The following is a 27,154-nucleotide window of genomic DNA, read 5'->3' as shown; positions in this document are numbered from 1 at the left end:
AATCAGACCATATTCACGTATCTTAGTTAAACACATGTCTACATAATGGAATCCAGGTTGATCTAAACAGCAACAGTCCGTTAATCTAATGATGTTATGCAATCAAAATGGATGTCAATATGCCTTGATACATGCGTAATTAATGTGTAACAGTGACTGAAAACAGAATTATGTGAGATAATAAATGGTGTGAAGTGAAGTTGAACATACAACACACAGAGGAGGGAATCAGAAGGTGTAGGCGGCTTTGGTATGGTGTATCAGTTCATGCTGGACATCAGGTCTTCAAAACATGGCGAGTCAGGTGCGGTTGTGGATATGTTTAATAATCAGATATGGTCTAGCTCTTTTCTAGCCTATTTCAACATGTAGATTCATCAATCGTATCCCTTCACCAAAAGAAACTTACCGAAAAAAGACACCCCGTCTCTTTACCTGCGAAATTTAGGCTGGTCTCATAAGAGTTTGTCAGGGTCCATGCATGGAGAGATCTGCTGCCTTGAGAGTATGCTGATCTCGGAGCAGTTTCTCTCCTACTATGCCCACACTTCGGTATTTGTCACCAAGCGAGCTGAGCCGACTTCAGATCAGCCTTAAGGGGCGCTGTCCTCGTGTGATGCAGTGGTTCGACCAGCCCTACCCAGTGGTAACTCCGTGGCATTGCAAAAGGGGAGGTTCGCTATGATTCAAGCATCACAAGAAAGGTGGAATAACAAAAACTCAGTCCTAAAAGCAACCGAATGTTAATTTAAATATATAGCTAAGTAAGTAGCCTACTGACAAATACACCAACGTGTCAATTGAATAATTCTACTGACAAACTAGCCTAGCCTATTGGTAGGTAACTGTGTTGTTGAACTAACATTTAGCCTGTAGCCCATGACCAAGCAGTAAACACGAGAGATTGACGCATGTCATCACTCGGCCTGTATTTCATTAGGTTAGTTTCGTGAAAGTTTTCGTTTTCTGAGTGTGTGGGGGTCTATAATTAGCTTATATGGACCGGATATTTCTGATGGAAACCTTAAACTCAAAATAATCTACTCAAGTGGTCTGTGCTTCTCTGAATAAAGCAGAGAGAGAGAGAGAGAGAGAGAGCTTTCTCCAGACTCCATTTTACAGCAGTTACCTTTCATGGTGCAGGCAATGGCTGATTCAGTAGCGTGTCCTTGTTATATCATTTATATATCATTCAGTGTGTCCGGGTGGTGACATTCATTGACTAATTTCAATATCATATCATACATTCAACCAAGCACAGTGCAAGCATAATTTGTCCATGTAAATCCCAATTAACTTTTAAATCCTCAACAGATGTAAGCAATGCCCTGATGAAAAATAACTCGTCCGCAGCTTACTATGCACTGTACTTGCGAAGTTCTTGCAAACCCAACAACCTATCAACAGCATTTCCTAAGTGTTGGAAAGTTGAAGAATAGCTTCACACTTCTGTCTTCCAAATAAATACAAAAAAATAGTTGTGGGGGGGCACAAACAGCTATAGCTAATAGCTTTTGAGCCTGCATAAAACCCTTCTTACTTACTTGTTATAATATCTATGCTCTAAATTATCTACTATACTCTCACAGAAAGAAAGAAAAAAATATTTATAAAAGGGTCGTTTTACTATTGTTCTACTGGGGGTCCATGCACCCCAATTGGTATGTGACGGTACTGCAGGGGGCCACGTACATAATTTTACTGTAAGCTTTTATAAAATCGCACAGCTCTTTATTCATGACATCTGAGGTATACATGTGTAGTCCCAGCGAATAATGCCTGTTCCCAAACTTGCAATAACAAGCCCGATGGGTATGTCAAATCCCAGACAGACACTGTGTCCCTGCTAATTCCATGTGTGCAAAAGGATCGGAACAAGTGAATGGCTGTCTGTATGTTGCGATAAGTGAGGTGGCTCTCTATAAGAGACTGGCAACCCCTGCTCTAAGACTATACAAATGGGCCCTCCTCCTTGTTCTCAGTTAGTACAGATCTATTCTGTATTCATAGACAACATACACATAGGCAGCACATAGCTGCTAGAACTGGCTTGGTACACAACTCATCCCAGTTTAACAAGTGGTGCTTTCAGACTCCTAAAAATGAACCCATGGTATGACAATGCATATTACATGGCCAAGCACACTGAACGTGTTTTTGACATGAGATCATTAGTCTTGTTTGCCTGGAGCAGTGGCAACACAAATAAAGGACCATTCAGAGACTGTGTGATGTCAACACCACACACATAGTCTTTTTCCCTTCTCGACACACAGTGGGTAGATATATCATGGGTAATGCCAATGACTAGCCTAACACTAATACGGCATGAATATCTCATTGCTTCACTTTCTTCCCGTCAGCGTTAGTATAGAATGTAATACACGGTTTTGCAGCGGTAATGAAAGGGTATTGTTTCTGATGGGTGGGCATCCCACAATAAACCTTAAAAATGCATGATCGTGTACACAAGGCTTGGTAATAACAGCGCTTCGGCACTTAGAGGACCTCAGGATGGCTAGAAAGCAGTTTTATTCTATTAGTCAAATTAGACATCAGGGCAAATAAAGACTGCTCAAACAAGAGAAGGATTTTGAAAAAAGTTCTTTTAAAGTCAGTGACATTTTAATGTCAGGAAATATACATGTGAGGCCATTTTGAAATTGTCAATATAATGGCTTTTTTGAGTAAGGTCAAGTCAAAAACTAAAACATCTTAAATACACATCTGCTTAACGGTCACAAATCAAACAAAAAAAAGCAGAGGGTTTACTCTTTGCTATGGAAACATATGTACAGTTTATTTTTTTATATATATTTTTCTCCAGAGACAAGGTAAGCCCCTGATTTAGGGTGTGTCCGGCTTCACAGGAGGCAGAGAAGGAGAAAACAAAGCACAAGTGCACCACACACACACAAACACACACACTCATTAACACTCGCACCCATCTTCACTCGAGGCCACACATTTGGAGACAAACCATTTTAGGAAAAAACTCAACCCAAGACAAGAAAAAAAAAAAAGTGATATTCTGCACACAACAAGCAATGTTACTCATCCTCTTTTAAGTCATGTTACGATACTAATTTGTGTATCATGGCTGATGTGACATCCATTATGGAACTGTTTCATATGTGTTTTGACTAGGACATGCAAATAACTAAACAATGCAGTCATCAACAACAACAACAACACAAATGGCCTCGGAACAGTAAAAATTACCTTGTAGCAGCTATTTAAAAAAAGAAAAAAATTGTGTTTCTGCGTGACCAGGTTAACTGAACAGATTGACAGACACAACGAAGAAGAAGAAAAGATCTCTCCATTGCCGTTTCAAACATGTACAAAGTATGAAAGGCCCTGCTGTAAATGTCCAACCATGACTTCCTGGACGTTTTACAGTAGCAGAAAGAGAGGACAGGAACAGCTAACTTTCCTCTACAAAGCCTTTAGAGTGCTACTGCAGATGGCGACAGACAATTGCTCCTCACTCGACCCCCGGGAACGAGAGAAACGTGTCACACTGCTTCCCAAGGCAGGCACGTTGTAGCCCTTAAGGTGATGCACATCTGACTGAGTCTGTCTGTACACACACACACACACACACACACACACACACACACACACACACACACACACACACACACACACACACACACACACACACACACACACACACACAACAATGTCTATTCTCTGCTTAGGGGGGATCTCAGTACAGCACTCACGAGGGACACACCTGAAGCTTCATGCATGTACCTGTAGAGGAAGGCCTAAGGAGGAGGATTTAAAAACAAACGGACACACTCAAAACGTGATAGAAACTCTGGTGGGTTGGTTAAAACCAAACCCCCCCAAAAAGACCAGAGCGCAGGTCCCTCCACAACCCAGCGTTGGGGCAAGAGAGTTTTACTTTTCTTCTGCTGTGATTATCGCCACCACTCTTGGGTGTGCACAACACAGAAACGTTCAGAAACATACTTCTAACACACACACACACACACACACACACACACACACACACAGCAGGTCCCAGAATAAAATGGGATGAGATCAAACCATCCGGAGGCCAACTTAAATCTGCTGATAAATTATTCTATTGAGGACAGAAATATACAAACAAACAAGATTTACAAATGACCTTCAGGTATAAAACTTAAAACAGGCTCTTGCGCTCTTGCTCTCTCTTGCTCTCTCTCTCCCTCCCTCAAACACACACACACACCCCTGGGATAAGGGGTGTATTGGCCTTGGGGTGAAGAAGAATGTCGGTAGCAGTTCTTTGAAAGTGTGTGTGTTTGCGTTATTTGGGACGGTGCTCTCACACACACATTACACTGCTACGCGCCAAAAAAGAAAAACTATCAAACCAAAAAAAAAAAAAACAGACAAAAAAGAGACACTCCTCTTTCAGGAAAGGTCAGGCTACGCCGTTTGGACCACTGGATTTCAGGTGTCCCCTGGACCGGATGCAAACCAACTGAAACAGAAATGAATTCACGTTGTGTGCGGACACCAGTGCGCTCCTTTTTGAGTGACTGCACAACTGCAGGTTTGCTCGCACACACGCAAGTTACTTTGCCTGCATCGGTGTGTTTCTGTGTATCTCTGTCAGCATATGTGCGAGAGGGGGGATGTTTCAGAGAGAGAGTGTGTGTGTGTGTGTGTGTGTGTGTGTGTAAGCAAGTTCTGAAGCATTTCATTCAGCTCCTCTGGACTGATGATATGGATGATGTTCACTGAACCTCGTCACTTCAGCTGGACTCTGTACGCAGAGATAAGGAGCTTGACCTGTGGAGAAACAACGCATCTTCATTTAGGGTTCATTCAGGATCATTAAAGTCAGGGGTCATTACAGTTCGTTCCCTTAAACTTATATTAGCATAGCAGTAAGGTATCATTTCAGAAAAAAAGAGAACGAAAATTTGAAGGCCCTCAAGGGTGACATTATTGTTATCCATGTGAATGCACTATATCACTTGAGATCAATGGCTTAGGTAAGTTTCTATGTTTTAAGTGTGACTGCACCTTGAATGTGACTCTTTGAGCTGCAAACTAAATGATATGGCTGCCGTTTGATAAAACGCATCAATGCTGGTGCTATTATTGACAAAATTCACATTATTATAAAAAAATATCTGCATTTTATTGGTTGCAAATGGCCGTTTGTGTTTTTAAAATCATCCTGGACCTCATAAGGCAGATGCTGACGTGGGTCAATGGTTTGGGACTTGTCTACATCATGAAATGGGCAGCCCATCTCCCCCAGACCCTACCCTCGAGTGCAAGTCTCATTTTCATTTGCTGATGGAGACTCATAATTCACAGGAGCAACATGGCGGCCTCTGTGGTAGCGAGACGCTCCTATGTAGATATAAAGGGCTCGGTCTGAGCTAACCAAAGCACAACTATTCATAGCTACAAGTTACAGTTACAGATACAGATACAGATACAATGAAAGCATAATTCTAAATACTATATTCCATTCTGCTAATATATCTCCCTAAATCATACACATCACATCCTTAATGCTCACATAGGTGGTCTTCGTTCTACAATCACTGAAGGTGTACATAACGATTGGATAACATAGCTACACAGTCTAAGAATAGAAGGTGCGCAGGAGTATCAAGTTATCCATGCCATAGGTATCCATGACTACAGAGGCAAAGCAGCTCTCTATAATTGATTGAGACATCTTACCCTTGCCTCTGTATGTACTCAATGACTTACCCAGACAGACCTTTCTCCATCTAATCCAGCCCTGTACTATTTATGAATGCTTTAAGTGTATGCATCAGAATGGAAACCAACTTTGCAACAGAGAGCTATATCTGTTAAACACCCAGATGCTCTATGGCTGTGTTTAGCACATTCAGCCCCCACCCGACTTGCCTTAGCGGTTGGGGCCTCGGCCAGCCTGATGAAAAGTTTGTTGGATCCAGGCACCGGACTGAAGGAGTAGATGAAGTGACTGTCCTGCAGGGGGCAGCAAACACAACATGTCACTTGTCAGTAATTTCAACATAGTTAAGTTCTCTCATGTGTTTTGTTTTCCTCCCCCCCAGCAATCTTTGGATAACACGCAGCACCTCAAGTAAATTCTTGGATCTGCTGGTGGTTACATGTGACTGTGTGGGGGGTCGGGGAGTTCAAGGGAGCGAATATGGATTTATGCAGATGCCGACATAAAGAAAAAAATATTCCCAGGACTTTGGTGAAACGTCTTCAACTGGTCAAGGTGCAAGAGAACCACGTCAATATTTGTAAACGCGCAATCCTAGGTGACAGATCTACCCTTGCCCCGACCAACACTAAGTGCACAAGCCAACAAATTAGCATCTCACCAGATAAAAATGTAGCCATGGTGTGTAACAAAACATAATGTGACGTCACATAGGGCGGAGACCTACCAGGAAGATGGGCAGCTGGAACTTGTCGTTGAGGACAACTGCGTGGACGCTGCAGGGGCCGCACAGCCTGGCCGTGATCTCGCTCAGGAAGTTGGCATGGAAGATGAAGAGCAGGATGCCTGATCCAATGACAAACCAGGAAACACCGAACAGTATGAATTGTGTGTGTGTGTGTGTGTGTGTGTGTGTGTGTGTGTGTGTGTGCGCGCCCGGCTTTGAGTAGATATAATTCCCTACCTCACCTTTTCCATGTGTTTGTGCGACGGACTCAAAATTTTCCTATTTCATATCATGGCCATGATTGCCAGGTAAACATCTAAAATAGGTTAAATGAGTTTCATTGATTTAACCGTGCACTAGCCTCTGAAAAACTGAATAACAGCACAAGACCGTTGCAGTGGTGGAGCCAGTATTAAACCAAATGTCCTTGCACAATTTAGGGAATCCAAGCACTCAGAACGTAGGACTACAAGATTTTAATTTATGAACGATCTATCCAGGGGAGGCTGTAGTATTCTCCATCATGTTATACAGACTCAAGAAAGTTGTGCCACCATCGAGTGTGCCATGCCGTGTTCCATAAGTAGAAGCAGTTCATTTTCTAAGCATCTATTGACATAAACAGATGTGAATGAGAGCGCCTGGAACATTCGATAATGGGACAAAGACTGCACTGCGAAACAAGCCACGTTTGAAAAGAAATCGGTTGACTGGAACATCAGGCAATCTTTATGGTAGGTTAAAGGATTGCTTCAGCCAAAACATGATTTGGCTCTCATTTTAAGTTACTAAACTCAAACAGTCAAACATTTTTCATAAGCGTTTTCTTTCCATTTTAGATCAATACCAGCTAGCAAACTTAACAGCAGTTAGATTCAAATTGGATAAATAAATCACTTGACAACGCACACCAAACAGCACTGTCTATGGTTCTGCAATAACTATGTTTCAGAACCATGTCTGAATGCTGTTTGTGCAGTGGGAGCAGAGCTGGATCAGATAACAAGCTTCAAATATTTAATGGGGGAAAACTTCAAAAGGTGTTTCATTACCGTACTGTCAACTCTATGACACTTGTATCTCAGCCAATGTTTTTTTTGTTTTTGCTATTTTTCTATAGGGCTGATAAAACTTAAACAAAGCCCCCTCTTGTTCCCCTGCGGCACTTGGCCTGGTGTGTGTGTGTGTGTGTATATAGATCACACTGACAACAGAAGAGTAAGTGAAAATGAAGTGTTAAGGTGTTAATTTCATGTCTCTGCTTGGACCAGTGATAGAACTCAGTAATTATGTGTTTGGTCTCATAAACTCATGAAACCTCCTTGGTGAGATAACTTTGCATCCGCGCTAAGCTTGTTCGTTTGCGTTTGTTTGTTTGTTTATTTGTTTGTGCGTGCGTGCGTGCGTGTGTACCTTCTCCAGGGTTGTGTGCAGGGGGTTTGTAGTTGAAGTCCACAGAGAAGTCTGGTCCTTCGCACAGCCTGTGGCAGGCCAGGGGGAACACTGGCTCCAGCAAGGCCAAACGCGCCTCAAAGTACGCCCGGATTGTCTCCTCCGCTACCGTTGACAACCTGTGAGTGTGTGTGTGTGTGTGTGTTTGATAGAGAAAGAGAATAGGTGAGAAACCTTCCACACTATAACAATCCCCTATTTAATTAATTACATGAATTAGTCAGTCTCAGATTAAATCATTTCCAAAATCTAGGTATTCAAATGTGTAATCAGACCGTGTTTAAGATTAAGTATGATTAGAAATGCACACTGCATTTCTGAAGCTCAATGACACCATGAAGAAACGGCTGAATTATGATCTCCATCCAGCTCCCCCATCCCCCATCACTGTGAGAACCCTAAACAATACTCCTTTTCGGTCTAGTCCAAGACAAGCTCATAACTCACGTGTTGATGTGGTCTTTGATGAGGTCGTACACCACCTGGCTGTTGCTGATCTTGGCGAAGTGCATGGCTGTGTTCTTGTGCTTGGACAGGATGTTGCAGTCTGCACCGTACTCCAGTAGGAGGCGCACTACGTCTGCGTTGCCACGCTTACACGCCTACCGGCCAAGGGACATTTTTATTAGCAATGATATCTTACTGAAGTGTTTTGCTTTCAAATGTGGTCATACAGGAAATACATTCATCCTTGTTGACAATCTAAGGCAACAGGTGCAATAATCAGTACCTCTAGACCTGAGGCACAGAACTGGTTATTTTAGCAGCCTGCATCATTATTTATGACATTAAAGTATTACTAGGACTTCAGAGTACAATGTGCCTGTGTTACACAATATATGCGAGAAAGAGAGTTTTTATGAGATAGAGAGAGACTTATAGAGGAAATGAGATGGAGACAGATAGAGAGAATGACGGAGACAGTGAGAATGAGAGAGACAGATAGAGACAGACAGATAGATATAGAGACAGATAGAGAGAATGAGAGAGAGAGAGACAGATAGAGAATGAGAGAGAGACAGATAGAGACAGACAGATAGATATAGACAGATAGAGAGAACGAGAGAGACAGATAGAGACAGACAGATAGATATAGAGACAGATAGAGAGAATGACAGAGACAGTGAGAATGAGAGAGAGACAGATAGAGAAAGACAGATAGATATAGAGACAGATAGAGAGAATGAGAGAGAGAGACAGATAGAGAATGAGAGAGAGAGACAGATAGAGAAAGACAGATAGATATTAAGACAGACAGAGAGAATGAGAGAGAGACAGATAGAGAAAGACAGATACTGTAGATATAGAGACAGATAGAGAGAATGAGAGAGAGACAGAGAGAAAAAAACAGAGACAGTGAGAAAGAGCGAGAGAGACAGATAGACAGACAGATAGAGAAAGACAGATAGATATAAAGACAGACAGAGAGAATGAGAGAGAGACAAAGAGAATGAGAGAGAGACAGATAGAGAAAGACAGATAGATATAGAGACAGATAGAGAGAATGAGAGAGAGAGACAGATAGAGAATGAGAGAGAGAGACAGATAGAGAAAGACAGATAGATATTAAGACAGACAGAGAGAATGAGAGAAAGACAAAGAGAATGAGAGAGAGACAGATAGAGAAAGACAGATACTGTAGATATAGTGACAGATAGAGAGAATGAGAGAGAGACAGAGAAAGAGAGACAGAGAGAAAAAAACAGAGACAGTGAGAAAGAGAGAGAGAGACAGATAGACAGACAGATAGAGAAAGACAGATAGATATAAAGACAGACAGAGAGAATGAGAGAGAGACAAAGAGAATGAGAGAGAGACAGATAGAGAAAGACAGATACTGTAGATATAGAGACAGATAGAGAGAATGAGAGAGAGACAGAGAGAATAAAACAGAGACAGTGAGAAAGAGAGAGAGAGACAGATAGACAGACAGATGTATAGATGATTAAATAGAAAGAAAGACACTAATATTAGGAAGTTTATTCCTGTTTTGTCCCATTTTGCACAACACTCATCCGTTGGTTGTAATCATCCTCTTCCTCACCTTCATCAGCGCTGTCTCTCCGCCTATCGTCTGTGTGTTCACGTGGCAACCGGCCTCCAGGAGAATGGCCACCGTGGTGAGGAAGTTCTGCACACAGAGAGGAAGAAAAAAAAAAAGAGAGGCCGCGTGGGACCCGTCAGAGGAGTGTCTGTGTCTGGACCAACTGGCATGACGCGGTAACCGCGGAAACAGCAGCGAGTAGTGAAACCTCCAGGGTGCCAGAGCGTGTGGCAACACAGCGGTATAGACCAGAGTACCATAAGAAAATTACAGCTTTGTCACCCGACTTCCATCTGAGGCGACTGCAACCAGCGAGATATTTGCCTTCACATTTGCGCTTCACAACAGGGATTCCAACCGCATGCACAACCAGTTGAGCAACAGATGGCTGAGAATTATATGTTGACTTGGCTTTGGCAAAAAACTGCAAATAAAATATGGAGGAGGTCTACGTCAAGTCTCCGAAGAATATTTGTATTTAGTTCCAATTATATTGCAACCAATATAGTATGCCTAGTATTGGATCCATTTTGGACACATACAGTGTACGTGTGTCTGGTTCTAACACACTAACTTCTGTTCTCTGAGGACCCTCTGCCCATCAAATTTTACTGCTCAGGTTAATAGCTTCCATTTAGCCGTGAGAAACGGCTTTGTTTGGAGAGCGGTGAGGGAGTGGTGAGTGTCGGATTGACGTACCTTCTCGGCAGCGTGCATCAGCGCCGTGGAGCCGTTCTTCTGCCGGCCGTTGACCTTCACGCCCTTCTTGATGAGCAGCCGCAGGATGTCATCATGACCCCCCGCCGCCGCCAGCATCATCAAGGACATACCGCTAGAGTCCTGCAGGGGGCAGCAGAGTCATCACCATCAAATACACATTCATGACCACCGCCATAACCACACACCGCCACACCACATCACAGACTCCCGGCCCTACGAATACATCAGGGGACACTGAAATTATACACCACTCTCTTCTGGGTTGGAGCTGGGATTCTTACCCTTACTGCACTTCTGCACTGACAGAGAGGAATGCACATTACATTTTTTTTTTTGTCTTGCGAGGAATGCTTTAATGTTTTGGGGGATTTTTATTAATGTGTGTACTTCACAGAACAAAGCGCTTCACTGTGAGCTAGACTGCATTCTGCGGAATAATATGCAGCACACACCTCCTGATCCAGATTGTAGTCCACATTAGAAGCAACAGCAAGTTTCACAGCCATGTAATCTCCACTCTTCACTGCCTCACGCAGTTCACCTGAATAAGAGAGAGAGAGAGGAGAGAGAGAGAGAGAGAGAGAGAGAGAAATATCAAGAAGGAATGTAAAAGCAAAAGTCAGAAAATAAATAATTCCGTTTAACGTTGGGGGGAAAGATGGTGTGTGTATGAGAGAGAGAGGAAGGAGCAGACAAATAGAGGGAAGGGGAAGAACAAGAAAAAAAGGAAGAAAGAGAAATTTGGAGGCGGTGAATGTTGTTTAACGCGGCAGCCTGAAGCCGGTGTGGTCCGACTCAGACATCTGATGAACAGCATGGTTCAGGATAACAGGTAACCAATAAAGAAAAACCACCCATGCTGCATGGGATTTAGTACGAGTGTTACTGCAGCACTGTGTGTGTTTGTGTGTGTGTGTGTGATAGTGTATCAGAGAGAGAGGGAGTGCTAGCAAGAGTGTGTATGTGTGTGTGTGTGAGAACAAAAGTGAGTGTGTGAGCGTGTGTGTTTAGCACTCACTAGGAGATATTGGTTCTGCAGAGAGGATCTCATCCTCCCCGTTCAAGTGTTTCTGAAAGTCCTCCAGTGTCATCCAGTCCAGCTTGATATCCACTCCGAGGTTCAGAGAGGCCTGACCCCGATCTATGCACCATCACACACACACACACACACACACACACACAGAGAGGTTAAAGAATCATTAAACATTTAGAGTTGGTATCAGGTATTTTTAAACATAGCTAGCGTTTAAGATTGGTCAACTACTATTTTGGAATAAGAATAGAATGCCATGAGAAACACTGAAAAACCAGAGACCCTATGCCTGCTCCATTACCCTACTCTGCCCATCACTACTGGGCTTTATAACACCTGCTCCATTACCCTACCCTGCCCATCACTACTGAGCTTTATAACTCCTGCTCCTTAGCAGGTGTGCTTTCACCCAACACAGTCTCTATTTGTTTTAATAGGCATTTAAGATGCTAATTTGAACACATAATAAGACTATTATGGGATGCATCAATAAAACCAAAACACCATTTCCCCTGCTCTTCTGTCTTTATCCTTAATAAAGCAACAAAAAAACAAACAAACTTTACCAGGCGTTTTGTCTGGCCCACCCAGGGAATCGTGCGTTTCCTGATTGTCTTCGGAGGCCATGCCAGGCCGTGTCTCGCTGTCCTGCCTCTTCCTCCTCCGCTCTCTCCACCGGCTGGCCTCGTCAGCACCGTCGGTGGACCCCGGCGTCTCGGACGCCGTCCGCCTGTCCTCTAACCGGTCCTTCCGCCGCCTTTCCTCCTCCTCGGTCGCCGCCCGCTCCTTGCGCTCGTCGGCCTTTGACCTTGCTGGGGCCTCCTCCCTCTGGTCTAAAGCCTCCATGGCAGCCTCCGACTCCGGGGTCATGGGGCTTTGTCCGGAACGTGACGCTGACACGGATGAACAGAGGCAATGAGTCCAGGAGGATGACCAATTACATCCATTACAGCGGCGGTAAAGTAGGTCAACAACAGCCGAATGGAAAAAAAGAAAAGAGGATGTAGCGATAAACAGAAAAGAGAAACAGAGGACAGAGTGGAAGAGGGAGAGGGCAGAACATGACTTTGGGACTTACATCAACAAGAGAATATAATATATATTAGAAAACAATTGGGTTCTATCGCGTTAGTTAGCTGTTTCTGATTGGACGAGAGACGTTCCATGCCATGGATAATCCAAGAACAACCCAACGGGGACTTTTCACAGCTAATAATAAATCACTCCGCGATGGAATATTCTATAGCGCATTGATGATAATTGTTGATTCAAATTTTTATAATTCCAAACCAAGACGTTGACAATGGAACTTTTTTTTTTTGTGGAGAAACAATGGCGAAATAAACCATTTTTAAATCAATAACTTAGTGTTGAAATGTTAATTACCTCCGGCCTCGGTGGCTACGGCCGAACCCCACCCGTGGGATTATCCCTTACCTACCCCACTCCCACTATATTGCTTAATTATATATAATATAATAATACAATATTCTGTTCCTAGACAGGAAAAGAGAATAGGAACTCTCCATCAAAGAACAGACAACAAGAGGGCATTAATTTAACATTCCATCCATATTCTAGATTATTTTTACAACCGGTTAACGCACATTGAGACGCTTTAAGTTAAAAAATAGTTTAAGTTCTGTGGTTGTGTTGCTTAGCTCCCTGTCTGCTCCATATCAGTGAGCTAAATGACTAGCATATCATAGCAACGCACAGCCAATTACCACCTGACATTCTTTTTTTACACTTACACTTTGGAATATAAGCGTTGCGCCTGGCATTTGTAGAAACAAAAAATATGTGGAATGTGAACAGCGCCTTAAGGAATGCCACATGTTTGGATGAGTTGTGTATAAACTATGTGAGCAGTGCTAACACAGAGCCGTGTTAACACACAGAGACACAGAGCGAGACAAACACAGAGACAGAGACACACAGAGATAGGCAGAGACAGACACACAGAGAGAGACAGACACAGAGACACACAGCTTGGCTGGCTTCCTCTGCTTCCTCACCATCTTTGGACTTGTCTGCCTTGTCAGCATCTGGCCGCTGGGCGGGGGACTCCTTCATGGGCCTTGCCTTCTTGTCCGATTTGGCCACAGCCTGCCATAGCAACAAGAACAAACATGACCTTAGAGATAGTGCTGAACAAGCTGAAGCAGAGAGAGAGGGGGGGGGGGTGGGAGGTAGAGAGAGAAAGAGAAGGAGGAGAGGAATGCAGTAGTGAAGAGCTCTTCATTTAAGCACAAACCCAGTTCTCTTCATCTCCCTTCTTCATCTTCCTCCTCCTTCTCCTCCTCCTCCTCCTCCCACTCTTCCTCCTCTCTCCCTCTATCTGTCTGTCTGAGGCTGAGACTTTTCTGACCTGATTAACAAGAGTTGACATGAAACGAGCCTTACAGAGTAGATCTGCTTCCTAAACTTGAATTCTGTTTTTAAGAATGCTGCATGACAGCTGCACTATTTGCTCGTTCTGGGACTTTTGATTAACTGAACACAACTCATTTAGTAAATCAACCCTGTTCATCATCAGGTGATCAGGTTTGCTTGAAGCAACAAGGTGCAGGATTGAGATTTGGGGGGGAACCGTTACCGTACCTTCTCCGGGCCAACGGCACCCGTGTGTAGTCCCTGCCGCCGTGGCACCCGGTCCTTGGCCTCGCAGTTGAGCAGGAACTCCTCAAAAAGGTTGGAGGCGTTGCGGTCCTTGTCCTTGTCCCCGCCCGCTGCCGCCTCCTCTCTGCCCTCCTCCTCCTTGCCCCGGCCTGTGCCCATGGAGGCCGAGGACGATGTTGATGACGCGGATGAAGAGGGCACTCTCTGAGGAATGGGGGCTGCGACAGGCTCCTGCCCTTTCCCCCTGGCCTTGGCCTCGAGGTCTTCATTGTTGCCGCTGCCGCCTCGGGGCGACTTGTGGCTCTTGGCGCCGCTGGTCAGGCTCTTGAGTTTGTCCTTGAATGCAGCCGCGGCGCTGGACCCCTCAGGTTTTTTGGGCTTCTTGTCCAGCATGAGCTCCTTCAGGCCCTTCAGCTTCAGCTCCGTCTTGCTCTTCTTCTGCTGCTGCTGCGGCTGCTGCTTGCCCCGGACCTCTGCAGCCACTCCGCTCTCTGACTTTTGGTGCGCGCGCTCCCGGTCCTTGTCCAGCGGCTTCCCCTTTGCGTCTCCATGACTATCCGCCGTGTCCTCGTTGGTGAGTGACTGCGTCTCTGTGGTGACCTCGCTGTTGGTGCCTTCGTCCTCTGATGACTCCAGGCTCTTCCTGGCCTTCTTTTTCTTCTTCTTCCTCCCCGCGTCCTCCGCGCTCTCCTTCTTCATCTTTCCTCCGCTGCCGCCACCATCTTTGGCCTTGCCGTCCTTCTTGTGCTTCTTGGTTATGACCGGGGTGTCCGAATCGTCTGACTCCTGCAGCCTCCGCTTGCTCTCGGGGGCTTTGTGGTCCTTGCGGTGCTGTGATGGCGGACTCGCTGCACGGGGCGAGTCTCTGGCCTCCTCATCTTCCCCCTCGTCAGTCTCCGGCGCCGGGAGAGGTTTCTCCTCCTTCCATTTTTTCTTCTTCTTTTTTTTCTTCTCGTTCACGAGAAGTTCGTCCTCCTCCTCGTCCTTCTTCTTCTTTTTCTTCTTTTTGATGGGCGCGCTGACGGGTACGTTGTCATCGCTGGTGTCCGAGTCGGCATTGAAGAGGTCACTCTTCGTTGGCAGCTTCCCGGGGGAGGAAAACAAATGGACAAAACAAAGACTTCCTGTCAGACTTAATGTCAGAGTGCATTTATAGCAGCCACAAGAACACTGACAGAGAAAAACTTGGAACCCAAAGAGGTGGTAAAAACAGGAACAATATATACCCACACAACACAGCATCACAAGATTTTCCTAAGCCTTTCAATATAAAAGGTAGATGGTATCAAGTGTGGGTTATTTTATTGTACATGTACTAAATAGGAATGACAGTCTATTACCACAAGACTACTAAAAAACATCTACCAACAACCTACCACACATCACAGCAACTTCTGCTTGGTTTAACTCCAAAACATCGATCACAAAGGGTACTACATTACCCTACATACATCAGCACACCACAGTACGTTCAACTCTACAACACCATTAAATTAAATCAGTAACACAATATCACCGCTTGATTATCATGACACCACCTTGCTACTGTGGGGCATGTGAGCATCCCCACCCAAAGAACCCAAATAGTCATAGACATGCATTACCTGGCCTTGGGGGGGTGGAGCAGCGGTGGGCCTTGAACTATCATCGCTGCAAGGGGTCTGAGGTAGTATAAATGTAAGAGCGTCAGCAAAAATGACGACGGACTCAGGGGGGATATGGGGCTTCAGGTTTGGCTAAATCACTGTTCATGCACTCAGCCATTCACTCAAGCAGAATGTGCCGCGCTACGCTAAGCAAAGCGCGAGGGGCAAGCCAGACAGATTTCACTAAGATTCAAATTTCGTAATTTTTTTCCCCTGTTTTTCCATGGCTGCTATTTCCTTCCATCTGTTTTTAAGATGATAAAGCTGGGGTGAATTAACCTGGGGCTGCTTCTGTTACATTTGATTGGTTTTATTTGTTTTTGTTTGTTTGTTTGTTTGTTCTTTTGGTGCTGATGATGCAGTGGCCTACTAATAGCATCAGACGCAGATCCTGGAACTGTGGTTGAAGCCGTCCCGGACAGACTTGATTTTAATCGAATGATTTTCCAGATGTGTTCTTTTGTACTATAGGTCCTCCAGTATTCAATTGTCTTGTTTTACAGGTCACAATCTGCAATATTATTTCCCCTCCCCCCAAAAGAAAAATACTTTCTAAATGTCAACACTCTTCCAGGCCAAATGACGTCAAATGAAATCATTTCTGAATTCTATATTTTTTCCAAAAAGCTATTTTCCGGACACATTAAAATGTGATTTATATTATAGTGGTTTGATAATTACACCTTCTGTTCCAGAAAATGCCAAACACACTTACATCTTCAGATGCTTTTCCAGTTTTTCCCCCCTCTATTTTTTTAATGTCCGGAAACCATTATTTCTAGCAATTCCTACGCCTGCTAAAGCCTTCATCTAAATCGATTTTCTCGTATATTTCTTGAAAACTCCCAGACAAGTCTTTCACACAAGTCTGGCATGGGTTTCAACCCAAATCGTAGTAATGAAACCCAGTTGGTGTTTTTACCGTCACAGCTACATGCCGCGATTCCGTCACCGGTGCCCTGTCCTGGCCACTCACCACGCTCGGTTCCTTCTTGGGCTTGTTCTCAGCCAGGACCTTCTTGTAGGCCGTCAGCACCTCTCGGCAGTCCTCCAGGTGGGCCTCGGGCTCCCAGGTGTCTTCGTCCGCTGTATAATTCTTCCAGCGCACGCGGTACAGCACCTCGCCCTGCAGGTTCAAAGGTCAAAGGTCACAGAGAGTGTGGATGGGGGGGCAACAGGTTTCCCACAGTGTGGAAGTGAAAATCAATTTGTATCCACTGAGAGACAGACACACAACACAATGAAACAAACACAACCATACAACTCATCTGTGATCAAACACCTTTTCCCCATCTTATGAATGGGCGGAGACACCCATTTGCAACCCACTGGAAACTTTCAGTACACAAAAAAACAGACACACACCTGTGAAAACAAAGACACAGGTGTGTGTGTGTGTGTGTGTGTGTGTGTGCATAGCATCATCTTATCTTGTATTTCCACACTCCCACAGAGAGTCAAAGGGTTCTCTACGGACTTTGCTGTGCTGTGGTAAATGGGGGAGGGGGGTGTGATTGTACACTGAGTGGTTTCCAATGGATCTTCGGAGAGAATGTGATCTGCTTGGTGCATCTGGGACCCTGTCCTGCAAGGACAAAGGCCACTCAAGGCGGCTCGGGGACACACACACACAGGCAAGCATTTGCTGCTGCAGCAAAATGTATGGTCACGGAAAAACACACACACACACACACACACACACACACACACACACACACACACACACACACACACACACACACACACACACACACACACACACACACACACGACCCCTCACACTCAAAAGACGGCACACTGTCGTACAATCCCTAAGCTCTAGAAATCCTCACTATCCAGACAATATTTGCCTTAAGTCTGAGTAATGGGTTATGTAAGCCTGTGGATTGAGGCAGCATGAGTGAGTGGTTTCCCAGCTGTGTGTGTATCTCAGTGTACTGGACAGCAGATTCAATGGGTGTATTCACACCAGCAGCGGATGCTTTCATTCTCATGTTGATTATTGTTATTAAGCTGGAGGAACACAGTCTTTCTGCAAGCCTCTTTGTGCTTGTGCTCCACTCATACTGTGAGGCTTTCTGTGTGTGTGTGTGTGTGTGTGTGTGTGTGTGTGTGTGTGTGTGTGTTGTGTGTGTTTAGTACATAAACCAGTGTTTCCCACAGAAATTTTGGAGACTATGGGGGGGGGGGGGGGGGGGGGGGGGGGCGCACATGTCCGGGGGTGGGGGGGACGCGCGGTGGGCGCATGTTTACCGGTTTACCACTTTGGGGGGGGGGGGGGATGTTTTTTTGGCCCTTTAATTCCTGATTTCGCGGGAGCTTCCCACTTTTGAGGGGGATAAGCCCCTACATAAAACCTATTATTTTTCCTGTGACCCAACAAAACTAGGGGGGTCTGGGGGCATGCTCCCCCATAAGATTTTTTTTTAAAAAATAACCTTTTAAATAGTGTCCTCTAGTGGGTTTTAGGAAGATAAATTAACAAATTGAGATTTAAAATATGGCACAAATATAAACATATTGAAGACATCTGCTGAGATTTTGTTTGGGATTTGTGTGAAGCAAGAGCACCCTGACCCGGGAGAGAAAGCTTAGGAACAGCTACTACACTTTGCCTCCACATATTAATGTGAGGCCTCCTTCTCTGCAATGACTGATCAAAACAAAGCAGAGAAACAGACTGTGCCTGGAGAAGAGCTTGATATCAGCAGTTGCCTCCCTTTGTTTTAGGAAGAGAAATTAACAAATGTAGATTTAAAATATGGCACAAAAATAAACATATTGAAGACTATAATGGTCTAAAGGTGCTCATTATAGTTAATGTCAGATATCCTCTGTTCAATTTTCAAACTCTCCCTCACTATATTACTTTTTTGATCGAGCAATATTCCATGACACCTGATACGATGCCAACGTGACCGTTTCAGAGTACTTAGCCGAGTCTGACTGATGTATCAAAGAATGTACCTTGTGCTTGCCCAGCTCTGCTTTTAGGAACTCCTGGGCTATGTTAGCATCCAAGTTCAAGGCTTTAAAATGCGACCGTGACGTCTGCATATTAAGCAAAGGGGTTTTCCATTTCGCTCCGCAAATAATTCCTCCCATTCAGGCAAGAAGGCCCGGTGTTCATATTCATACATTCGTTTAGCTCTACGCTTTGCTGGATCCATGGCATTCTTTCAGTAGCTAGCTACCGCTAGTCTAGCTAGTAACTTTCTGAAACTGGGTGCACACATTAGAATGTTTCACTTTGGAACATTAACGTTACTTGAAGACATCTCTCAAGATCGAGTAATGACAAAATACACATGAATAAATACCCCCATTCAAATCGGACAGCTTTTTGACTGTATTTCCAAATATATTGCGAGCAAAATATGCATTTTAGATGGTTTAGATGGCCGGCAACTACTAACTGCTATCTTATCTTCAAACAGAAAGTAACGTGTGCGCATCGGGGCAGAAGTCCGCAGAGGACAATTGTAAACTCGCGATCATCTAGTGACAAAAATTACATGCCGTTGTGCAAATAAGATAAATAACACAAAGCTATTTATTGTGTTTAATAAAATAACAAGCTATAGAGTATAGACCTGTTCTATAGGAAAGGTATCCTTAACTGACTTCCGTTGTGATCTGGCGCTTTATAGAAAATTAAATTGAGCAAAGTTAACTTGATCTTTCAGGGGGGGTGCCGTTGGGGGGCGGGGCACCCCCTTATTCAATGGTAGGGGAAACACTAACATATCTCAACAGTGTTTTGTTTTCGGCACAGTCGCAGGCAGACAGCCGAACTTCGTGCTCTCATGCAATCCCAATGAGAGCGACACGAACTTCGTCTGAGCAAAAAAAAAAAAAAACTGTGCACGCAGAGACTATGGCGGCCGAAATTAGACTATGGCGGTGCGCCATAGTCTCGTCAATATGTGGGAAACACTGTAAACACACTCAGCAGAACATTTTCTTTACGGCAGATACACACAAACACATACACACTCAGCACAAACATTTCCTTTATGGCAGACACACACACACACGTCAATCTCTGCCCAGAGGTGACCCACCCGGTCACCTCTGTGTTTCTTCCTCCCAGCCCTTTGCATATATCCCCTCTCCACCCCCCACCCCTCCCCCAATGTCACTCACAGCACGCATCCCTTCACTCACTTCATCCACCTTACCCTCACTGCACTCTCATTGCATTTTCCACTCCACTCTCATTGCATTTTCCACTCCACTCCACCCCCCCCTCCCTCCCTCCTCCAGCTCTCAACCACTCTCTCCGCTGAAGAGATTAATTCTCTCTCTCTCTCGCTCTCTCGCTCTCTCGCTCTCTCGCTCTCTCTCTCTCTCTCTCTCTCTCTCTCTCTCTCTCTCTCTCTCTCTCTCTCTCTCTCTCTCTCTCTCTCTCTCTCTCTCTCTCTCTCTCTCTCTCTCTCTCTCTCTCTCTCTCCTCTCTCTCTCTCTCTCTCTCTCTCTCTCTCTCGGGAAACAGTTGGAAGTTGCAAGTGTGCGTCAAGGTAAATTAGGGGGACTGTAACATCAGCTAGATAATGGTTAAATTACTTCTCATGGAGTTTAAATAATCCTGAAAGAAATAATGGGATGTCAATGAAATAGGAAATTACCATTTGATTCATTTATGTGTTGATTTGTGCTGCTGCTGTTATCGTTGTAGTGTTGTTGTTGTTTGTTTGTTTTCTTTAGGTGACGAAGGCGTGGCTGTGAACATGCTGAAACCTGGTCAACTGGGCTGCTCACTGATTGGCTCCCCAGGCCCCCTGAGCCTAGCCTTTGTCCTTTGCTTCCTACCCATCAGGCACATTGTCCTCTGCAGGTGGCAAATGTGTGTGTTCATGTTTGTAAAGGAGTGTGTGTGTGTGTGTGTGTGTTCATGTTTGTAAAGGAGAGTGTCTGTGTGTGTGTGTGTGTGTGATCATGTTTGTAAATGAGAGAGTGTGTGTGTGTGTGCGCTCATGTTTGTAAATGAGAGTGTGTGTGTGTTCATGTTTGCAAATGAGAGTGTGTGTGTGTGTTCATGTTTGCAAATGAGTGAGTGTGTGTGTGTGTGTGAGTGAGAGAGAGAGAGAGAGTATGTGTGTGACCTGTGCCATTTGTTTCTGTACTGCACACATGTGTGTGACTGTGCTGGCTTCATAGTGTATGATTATGACTGCGAGAGTGCAAGTATATATGAATATGTAGGTGTGTGCAACGTGTATGCACAACACTGTGCTGTCGCCCAGCTTGTGCTTGTAAATGCACACGTGCATACGGGGCGCACAGGCGCACAAACACACACACACACAAATATGCATTCATATGCAGACGCACACACACACAAATATGCGTTCACATGTACACGCATGCAGACAAATATGCATTCACATGCAAACGCACACACAAATATGCATTCACATGCACACGCACACACAAAATAAGCATTCAACTGCACGCCCCCCCACACACACACACACACCTTTCTAAAGACAGAGCAGACACACCCCAGCAGGCACTAAAACTGATTAGTGTGGCCTGCTCTTAGTCAGGCATGCCGTTTGTCTTCATATGGGCTCTTTGTTTCAAGCAAAGCCGCTAAACCTGCGGGTCTGAGCCCTTTCCAAACAGGCACCACTTTATTATGATAAAGCAAATCAGGTCCCATTGATTGGCCTCCAGCCCTGAACTGTGGCCAGTCAAACGGAGCTTTAGACTTCAAAAGTAAACAAACACTGGGATAGCCGGGCCTTATCTTCCCACACTAGCAGAGCGTGCAGTCAGCGGTGCGGCCTGACCTGGCGTGCCTGTCAGCTGCTGTTAATGCTTGCAGAAGGATGAGGAGGATACTGGGAGTGAGTGGATGAGTCAGGGAGTCTGGTGTTATTGTGTGAGTGTGAGTGTGTGTGTTATTGTGTGTGTGTTATTGTGTGTGTGTGTACGTGTGTGTGTGTGTGTGTGTGTGTTAATATGTCTGTTTGTGAGTGTGAGTGTATTATTGCGCATCTGTGTGGGAATAAATGAGAAAGAGAGTGTGTGTGTGTGTGTGTGTGTGTGTGTATCTGTGCGTGTTTGTGTGCACGCACATGTTTGTGTCTCGCGTAGGAGTAGTTGGAGTTTTAGATTAGTTTCAAGTGGAATGCATTTACCCTGGGAGTTAATGAGTGTTTAAGTCAGACAACTCCATTAAGGTATGTGCCAGAGGAGAGGCTTCTGCTCTGTGACCAAAGGTGAGCCGGAGGGGGGTGATAGTGTCTGTTTGTGTCTGGCTGCAGAGTTGGACGGGGTGTGTGGTGAGTAGAAGAAGAAACGAAGAAGGAAAAACTTCCAGAAAAACTGAGCACATGCACACTCTGGGGCATTTAGTGTGGGCATGCATCTGTATTAGAGAGAAAGAGTATGTGTGTGTGTGTGTGTGTGTGTGTGTGTGTGTGTGTGTGTGTGTGTGTGTGGATGCATTTGTAAACAAGAGACAAACTGTGTGGATTTATATTGGAGAGAATTTGTACTTTTGTGACGGTCTATGTTTGCACCAGAGAGAATGTGTGCGTGTGTCTGTGTGAGACAAGAGAGCGAGAGAGAGTGAGTGTGTGTTAGTGAGAAAGACAGAGAGACAGGAGTGGGTGATTGAGAGTGTGTGTGTGTGTGTGAGTGAGAGCGTGTGCGTGAGTGAGTGAGGAAGACAAAGAGAGATAGGAGTGGGGGTGTCTCTAGACCCACTCAGTTGAACTGTGAATGGCAGTGGATGGCGGACCGCCAGCAGCTCCATCTCTGATTTCAGCCACCGAGTCAAACAACACCCTCATCACACACACACACACACACACACACACACACACACACCCAACCCCCCCTTCTCCTATGCCCTCCCTCTCCCACACAACTGAAGGCTACTGGGACAACACAGCCCTGGCATTATGAGGGAGGCCTTTCACTCTCACACGGATGTACTTACTAACACACAGACACACAGACACGGGGAGAGGAGGAGGAAAGGTTGGTCATGAAGATAAGGAAATGGTAAAGAGGAAGGAGAGTAACACAGGGAGAGAGATACTGAGCAGGAAAGGGTGACGGAGCGGGCGAGAGAGAGAGAGTAAGAAGAAGAGAGACAGAGAGCGAGAGAGGGAGAGAGACACAGAGAGGAAGAGAGTGTGTGTAATAAGTAAGCGATAGCTTGGACTGTAACTAACTGTTTGGGAGTATGAGGCCACTGTAGCGCATCAGCAAGAATGTAGTGAGGCTTCAATAATGTTAACTAATTACCAAAGCATTTTATACATTTTCTGTGGGGTTGATACTAACTGTAACTTTCACTATATTTACTATTTCAGAAGGGTTTTATTACTATTACTTTTATACCATTTATCCTGATTTTAGTAATCTAAGAAGCCTATCCGAACATCAGGTTCTGATACGATGTTGATCATTATTTATTTTTATATGTATTTCTCTTGCCGCTTGCTTGTATTGATATTATGTAAAGCACTTTGAACTGCAACTCTTGTCGGAATGTGCTATATAAATAAATTCTTACTTTATTTACTTACGATAACAAGTGTGTCTGTTTGTTTCTGTTTTATTGTATGGCTACTTACACAAACAACATTAGCACACAAGCGCAACAACAGTTCAGACAGGAACCATTAACCAGGGCTAGTGCTAACAAATGCTAATGAACAAGTCCTTCACCAGAATGAGACAGAGCAGGGAAGAAGAGGGAATGTTTGATAATGACAAATCACACACGGATGCACACGCACACACACAGGCGACGGAGGAAAAAAAATGAGAGAATGAAAACCGCCCCTTCCACAGCACACAGCCAGCAATCACAAATGCAGCACAAGGGGAGCACGGGAGATCTTCCAATACATGGAAAGCCCTGTGAGAACGGCAAAATGACTCAGTCATGTGAAATGTGAAGGCAACTGCGGCCTTGGCTGAGGAACATACAGCGAGCCATGCACGCTCACACACACACACACTCTCTCTCTCTCTGTCTGTACTCTGTCCCACACACAGCCGTCTCTCACACACACACACACACACAGACACACACACACACACACACACACACACACACACACACACACTCTGACCTCAAATCCAATACTGCACAGTGACATTTGGGAGACGAAATCCAGACACAAAGTTCAATGACTCTTGTAGGAGAGTGGTGCTTCAGAGTGCATGACTTAAACAGCGAGAGAGAGTGTGTGTGTGTGTGTCTGTGTGCGTGTGCGTGCGTGTGTGTGTGTGTGTGTGTACGTGTGTTTACCAGGCTATCATGCAAAGTTTGAAAGCACACAGCTCCTCATACAGTGCTTGAACCACACCCAGAGCAGCATGTGGTCCCCCTCCTCTGAGTGAAGGAACCGCTCAAATCTGACCACACACACACAGAGTCTCTGTCTGCCTCTCACACTACACACACTACACTACACAGTCAAACAACACCCTCATCACACACACACACACAGTCTCTGTCTGGACTCTCACACTGGCCTCTCACTCGCTCATATGGCCTTTCTCCTTACTTTCTTTCTCTCTCTCGGTCTCTCCTGTTCTGTCCTTTATCTGCGCTCTACCTCTATCCCTGTGGGGGCAGACCTGCCCTCCTTCTCCTGTTTGGTCCCTTCCTCATCCCCTCTACTTCTATCTTTCTTTTTTTCGGACTCCGTTTTGTCTTGCTTCATTGCCCTCCTCCAATTTTCCTTCAGCTTTGCATTGAGGACATGATCAGGTAGGAGATAAATCAGAGAGTCTACTCAATCACTCCTAAATAACTCTAACCCCTCCCAAGTACACACACACCAAAATGGAACTTTCACCATAACCACAGCTGAGCCTCTTCTGTGACAACCACACACACACACACGGGAAAAAAAACACACACAAACATCCGTCATCTACCTTCACTAAGCCAGAGAGCACAGTGAGACAGTAACCATCTCCTCCTACCCAACTTCCTCGATCCCTTTGTACATTTGCCAGCAGCCGGTACGCGAACAAGCAAACAAATCCCCTGCACTTAAAAAATGCAGAAGCCGCAGCTTTAAAAAACACTCTGTGGGCATAACAGTTTCCCAGCTACCGCAGCCGCATCTCTGAGCTGTGTGTGTGTGTGTGTGTGTGTGTGTAGGGCACGACGCTTCCATCGACTCCCATAAGACGATAGACGTGCCATCTGTTTGTTTCCCAGCAGATACTTGAAGCAGAGGGACTCTGGGAGGAAGTGTGGTGGAGAGGGGGGCCGGAGGTGAGGTGTGCCTAGACAGTGCCTCCTCCCTGCCTCAGGAAAGTCTCCCTGAGGCTTCAAGGCTGCACCTGTTATCAAAAAGTCAACACTGCCAGTCTGAAAGTAAGAGTGCTTTGCACACAAACACACACAAACAAAAGACAAAACAGGTTCTCTGAGCCCGTTCTGCCATGCCTTGGAGCAACCGTAGACACAGTTCAGATATGTGCCTTCGGCTCAACTCCTGGCAGACCTCATGTTGGGCACCTCTGAGCCCCAATCTATTCTACTGCTACCGACTACTGTGTTAGGGCGGATGGGAATGGATGCTTTGATCCTGAATTTCCATGACATAAATTTGAATACATAAGATCCCCAGTCCCTGTTCAGATTATAAAAACAAAACACTGACACTGACACTGAGTAGCCCTTGGGTGCTTAGCAACAGGTACAGCAGGTAAAGACTGCAGGGTAAGAGACAGGACAGCTATTCAAGTCAGTGGGGAGGGGGGTGGGCATGTCAGAAACATATTAAATCAGATAGGGGGTGTTATTTAGGCTAAAGCGAAGAGGCAGGCATGCAAGAAAAAGTTAAGCATTGCATGACACTGCAAAGTGCACCAAACCTGACACGGTGTACACAAATTATAAAAGTTCACACTATGACAGCGATGTCTATAGTGTATTGGATTGGATATCAACTGCAAATTCGTGTATCTGCCAATGTCCACTAAATAGAAGAGAACACAACTTCACGGGCCAGTTAGCCCTAAAGAATATAGGTACACCATGTTTAGGTTATCTTTAGCGATAGAGTCAGCCTACTATTTTTGTTCTACAAATTAATTCGATTATGAGAAGGGTATAAAAAAAACCAATGTGGGTTTAATATTTAAAAAAATACCTTGGCGACTATACTTTTGTTGATTCTATTTCTAGAAACTTCGCCCAATGACTAATGTACCAAAGGCTGCCCGCACAGCCGGTAAACTCTCAAAGTAAACACGCCACCAGGACGCGTTTATGGATAACTTAACTCGTAAACACCAACTCGTACTATAAGACGTCAACCTAACTGATACAAAATTAACAATATACAAGTCGGTGCCGACAACTGTTGTAGCAGTATGTGTACACCAAAAACGACAACATCGCTCACTATCCTTGCTGTTCAGGCATTTCGCAGGTGGATCTGCAATGGCTGTCCAGCGAACTGAATAATGTTCTATTCAACTAGCGCATTTTAGCCAGTTAGCATGGGGTCTATGGAAAAGCAACAGTCTTAACAAGCGCAACATTTGCCCAGCCGCCGATCATGCAAGCGATAAAGTGCTTGTTTAAGTTTTGACCACTATATGATAACAACCACCAGCTCGCACATGCAGTGAGTCTCAGTCTTGCCTGCTAGCTAGCTGCATATCCAACTAGCTTAGTAAAAAACTAACGTTAGATGAGGTCCATCGGAGGAGAGTACAACAATTTATCCTTGGCCTGGGCACCCAAGGAGGAATCGTGATACGGCTAGTCTCTCTAGCTAACTAATATCAACTTAAGTTAAGGCATGCATTAACCCGCACTTTAAGCAGAGCAGGCAACATTTGCAACGTTCTTGGGTAAGTCCCTTACACCGCAGTGTGTCGGGAAAACCCCCATCAGTTCTGTAAGAACTCTCCAAAGTCCACATGCTAGCAGACTGGCTAGCTAGCTAACTAGCTCACACGGCTAGCAAAGGTTCCTGAGCGGCTTGCCAACACCCCCCTCCCTTTACTCACCTCCTCCACTCGCATGTCAATAATTCTCTCCACTTCGTACACATCTTCAACCTCTTCGTCTTGCTCGCTGTCTCCGACCTCGGGTTTCTCAGCTTCAGAAGCCATCTCGACCGAAGCAAGAACCAATTTGCAAGTCCACGCACCTCCCTTGGTTTACACACTTGCCGCCGGATATCGAGCCAGTCCACTTTCCCAACGACTGAGCTACGCGACG

At 45.0% G+C, this 27,154-nt stretch overlaps 1 protein-coding gene across 3 annotated transcripts; it reads right to left on the bottom strand.

Moving 5' to 3' along the window:
• Nucleotides 1–2,588: 2,588 nt before the first annotated feature.
• mphosph8 (M-phase phosphoprotein 8) lies at nt 2,589–27,154 on the bottom strand. 3 transcript variants are annotated; one of them, XM_080839460.1, is made up of 15 exons: nt 26,941–27,154; nt 16,853–17,056; nt 15,889–15,945; nt 14,267–15,367; nt 13,681–13,771; nt 12,229–12,555; nt 11,648–11,770; nt 11,082–11,170; nt 10,609–10,749; nt 9,910–9,996; nt 8,313–8,467; nt 7,827–7,984; nt 6,414–6,532; nt 5,896–5,979; nt 2,589–4,791 (listed from the first exon to the last, which is right to left on the bottom strand). In XM_080839460.1, the coding sequence occupies exons 1-15, from the start codon at nt 27,043–27,045 to the stop codon at nt 4,750–4,752; spliced, it is 2,883 nt and encodes a 960-aa protein (XP_080695586.1). In that variant the 5' UTR covers nt 27,046–27,154; the 3' UTR covers nt 2,589–4,749. The 3 variants fall into 3 exon arrangements, with proteins under 3 accessions (XP_080695586.1, XP_080695587.1, XP_080695588.1); XM_080839461.1 differs by having other exon boundaries at nt 16,907–17,056; XM_080839462.1 differs by lacking the exon at nt 15,889–15,945 and having other exon boundaries at nt 16,907–17,056.

This window comes from Sprattus sprattus, assembly GCF_963457725.1.
Source record: "Sprattus sprattus genome assembly, chromosome: 5".
NCBI classification, from domain to species: Eukaryota; Metazoa; Chordata; class Actinopteri; order Clupeiformes; family Clupeidae; genus Sprattus; species Sprattus sprattus.
This window is presented reverse-complemented; position numbering and strand designations above follow the sequence as displayed.

Coding starts and splice junctions, on each gene's coding strand:
- mphosph8 (XM_080839460.1), bottom strand. CDS start 27,045: ATGGCTTCTGAAGCTGAGAAACCCGAGGTCGGAGACAGCGAGCAAGAC. Junction 15,368..15,888: donor CTCCACCCCCCCAAGGCCAG/GTAATGCATGTC, acceptor TCCCCCGGGAAG/CTGCCAACGAAGAGTGACCT. Junction 6,533..7,826: donor TGCACACAACCCTGGAGAAG/GTACACACGCAC, acceptor TCATTGGATCAG/GCATCCTGCTCTTCATCTTC.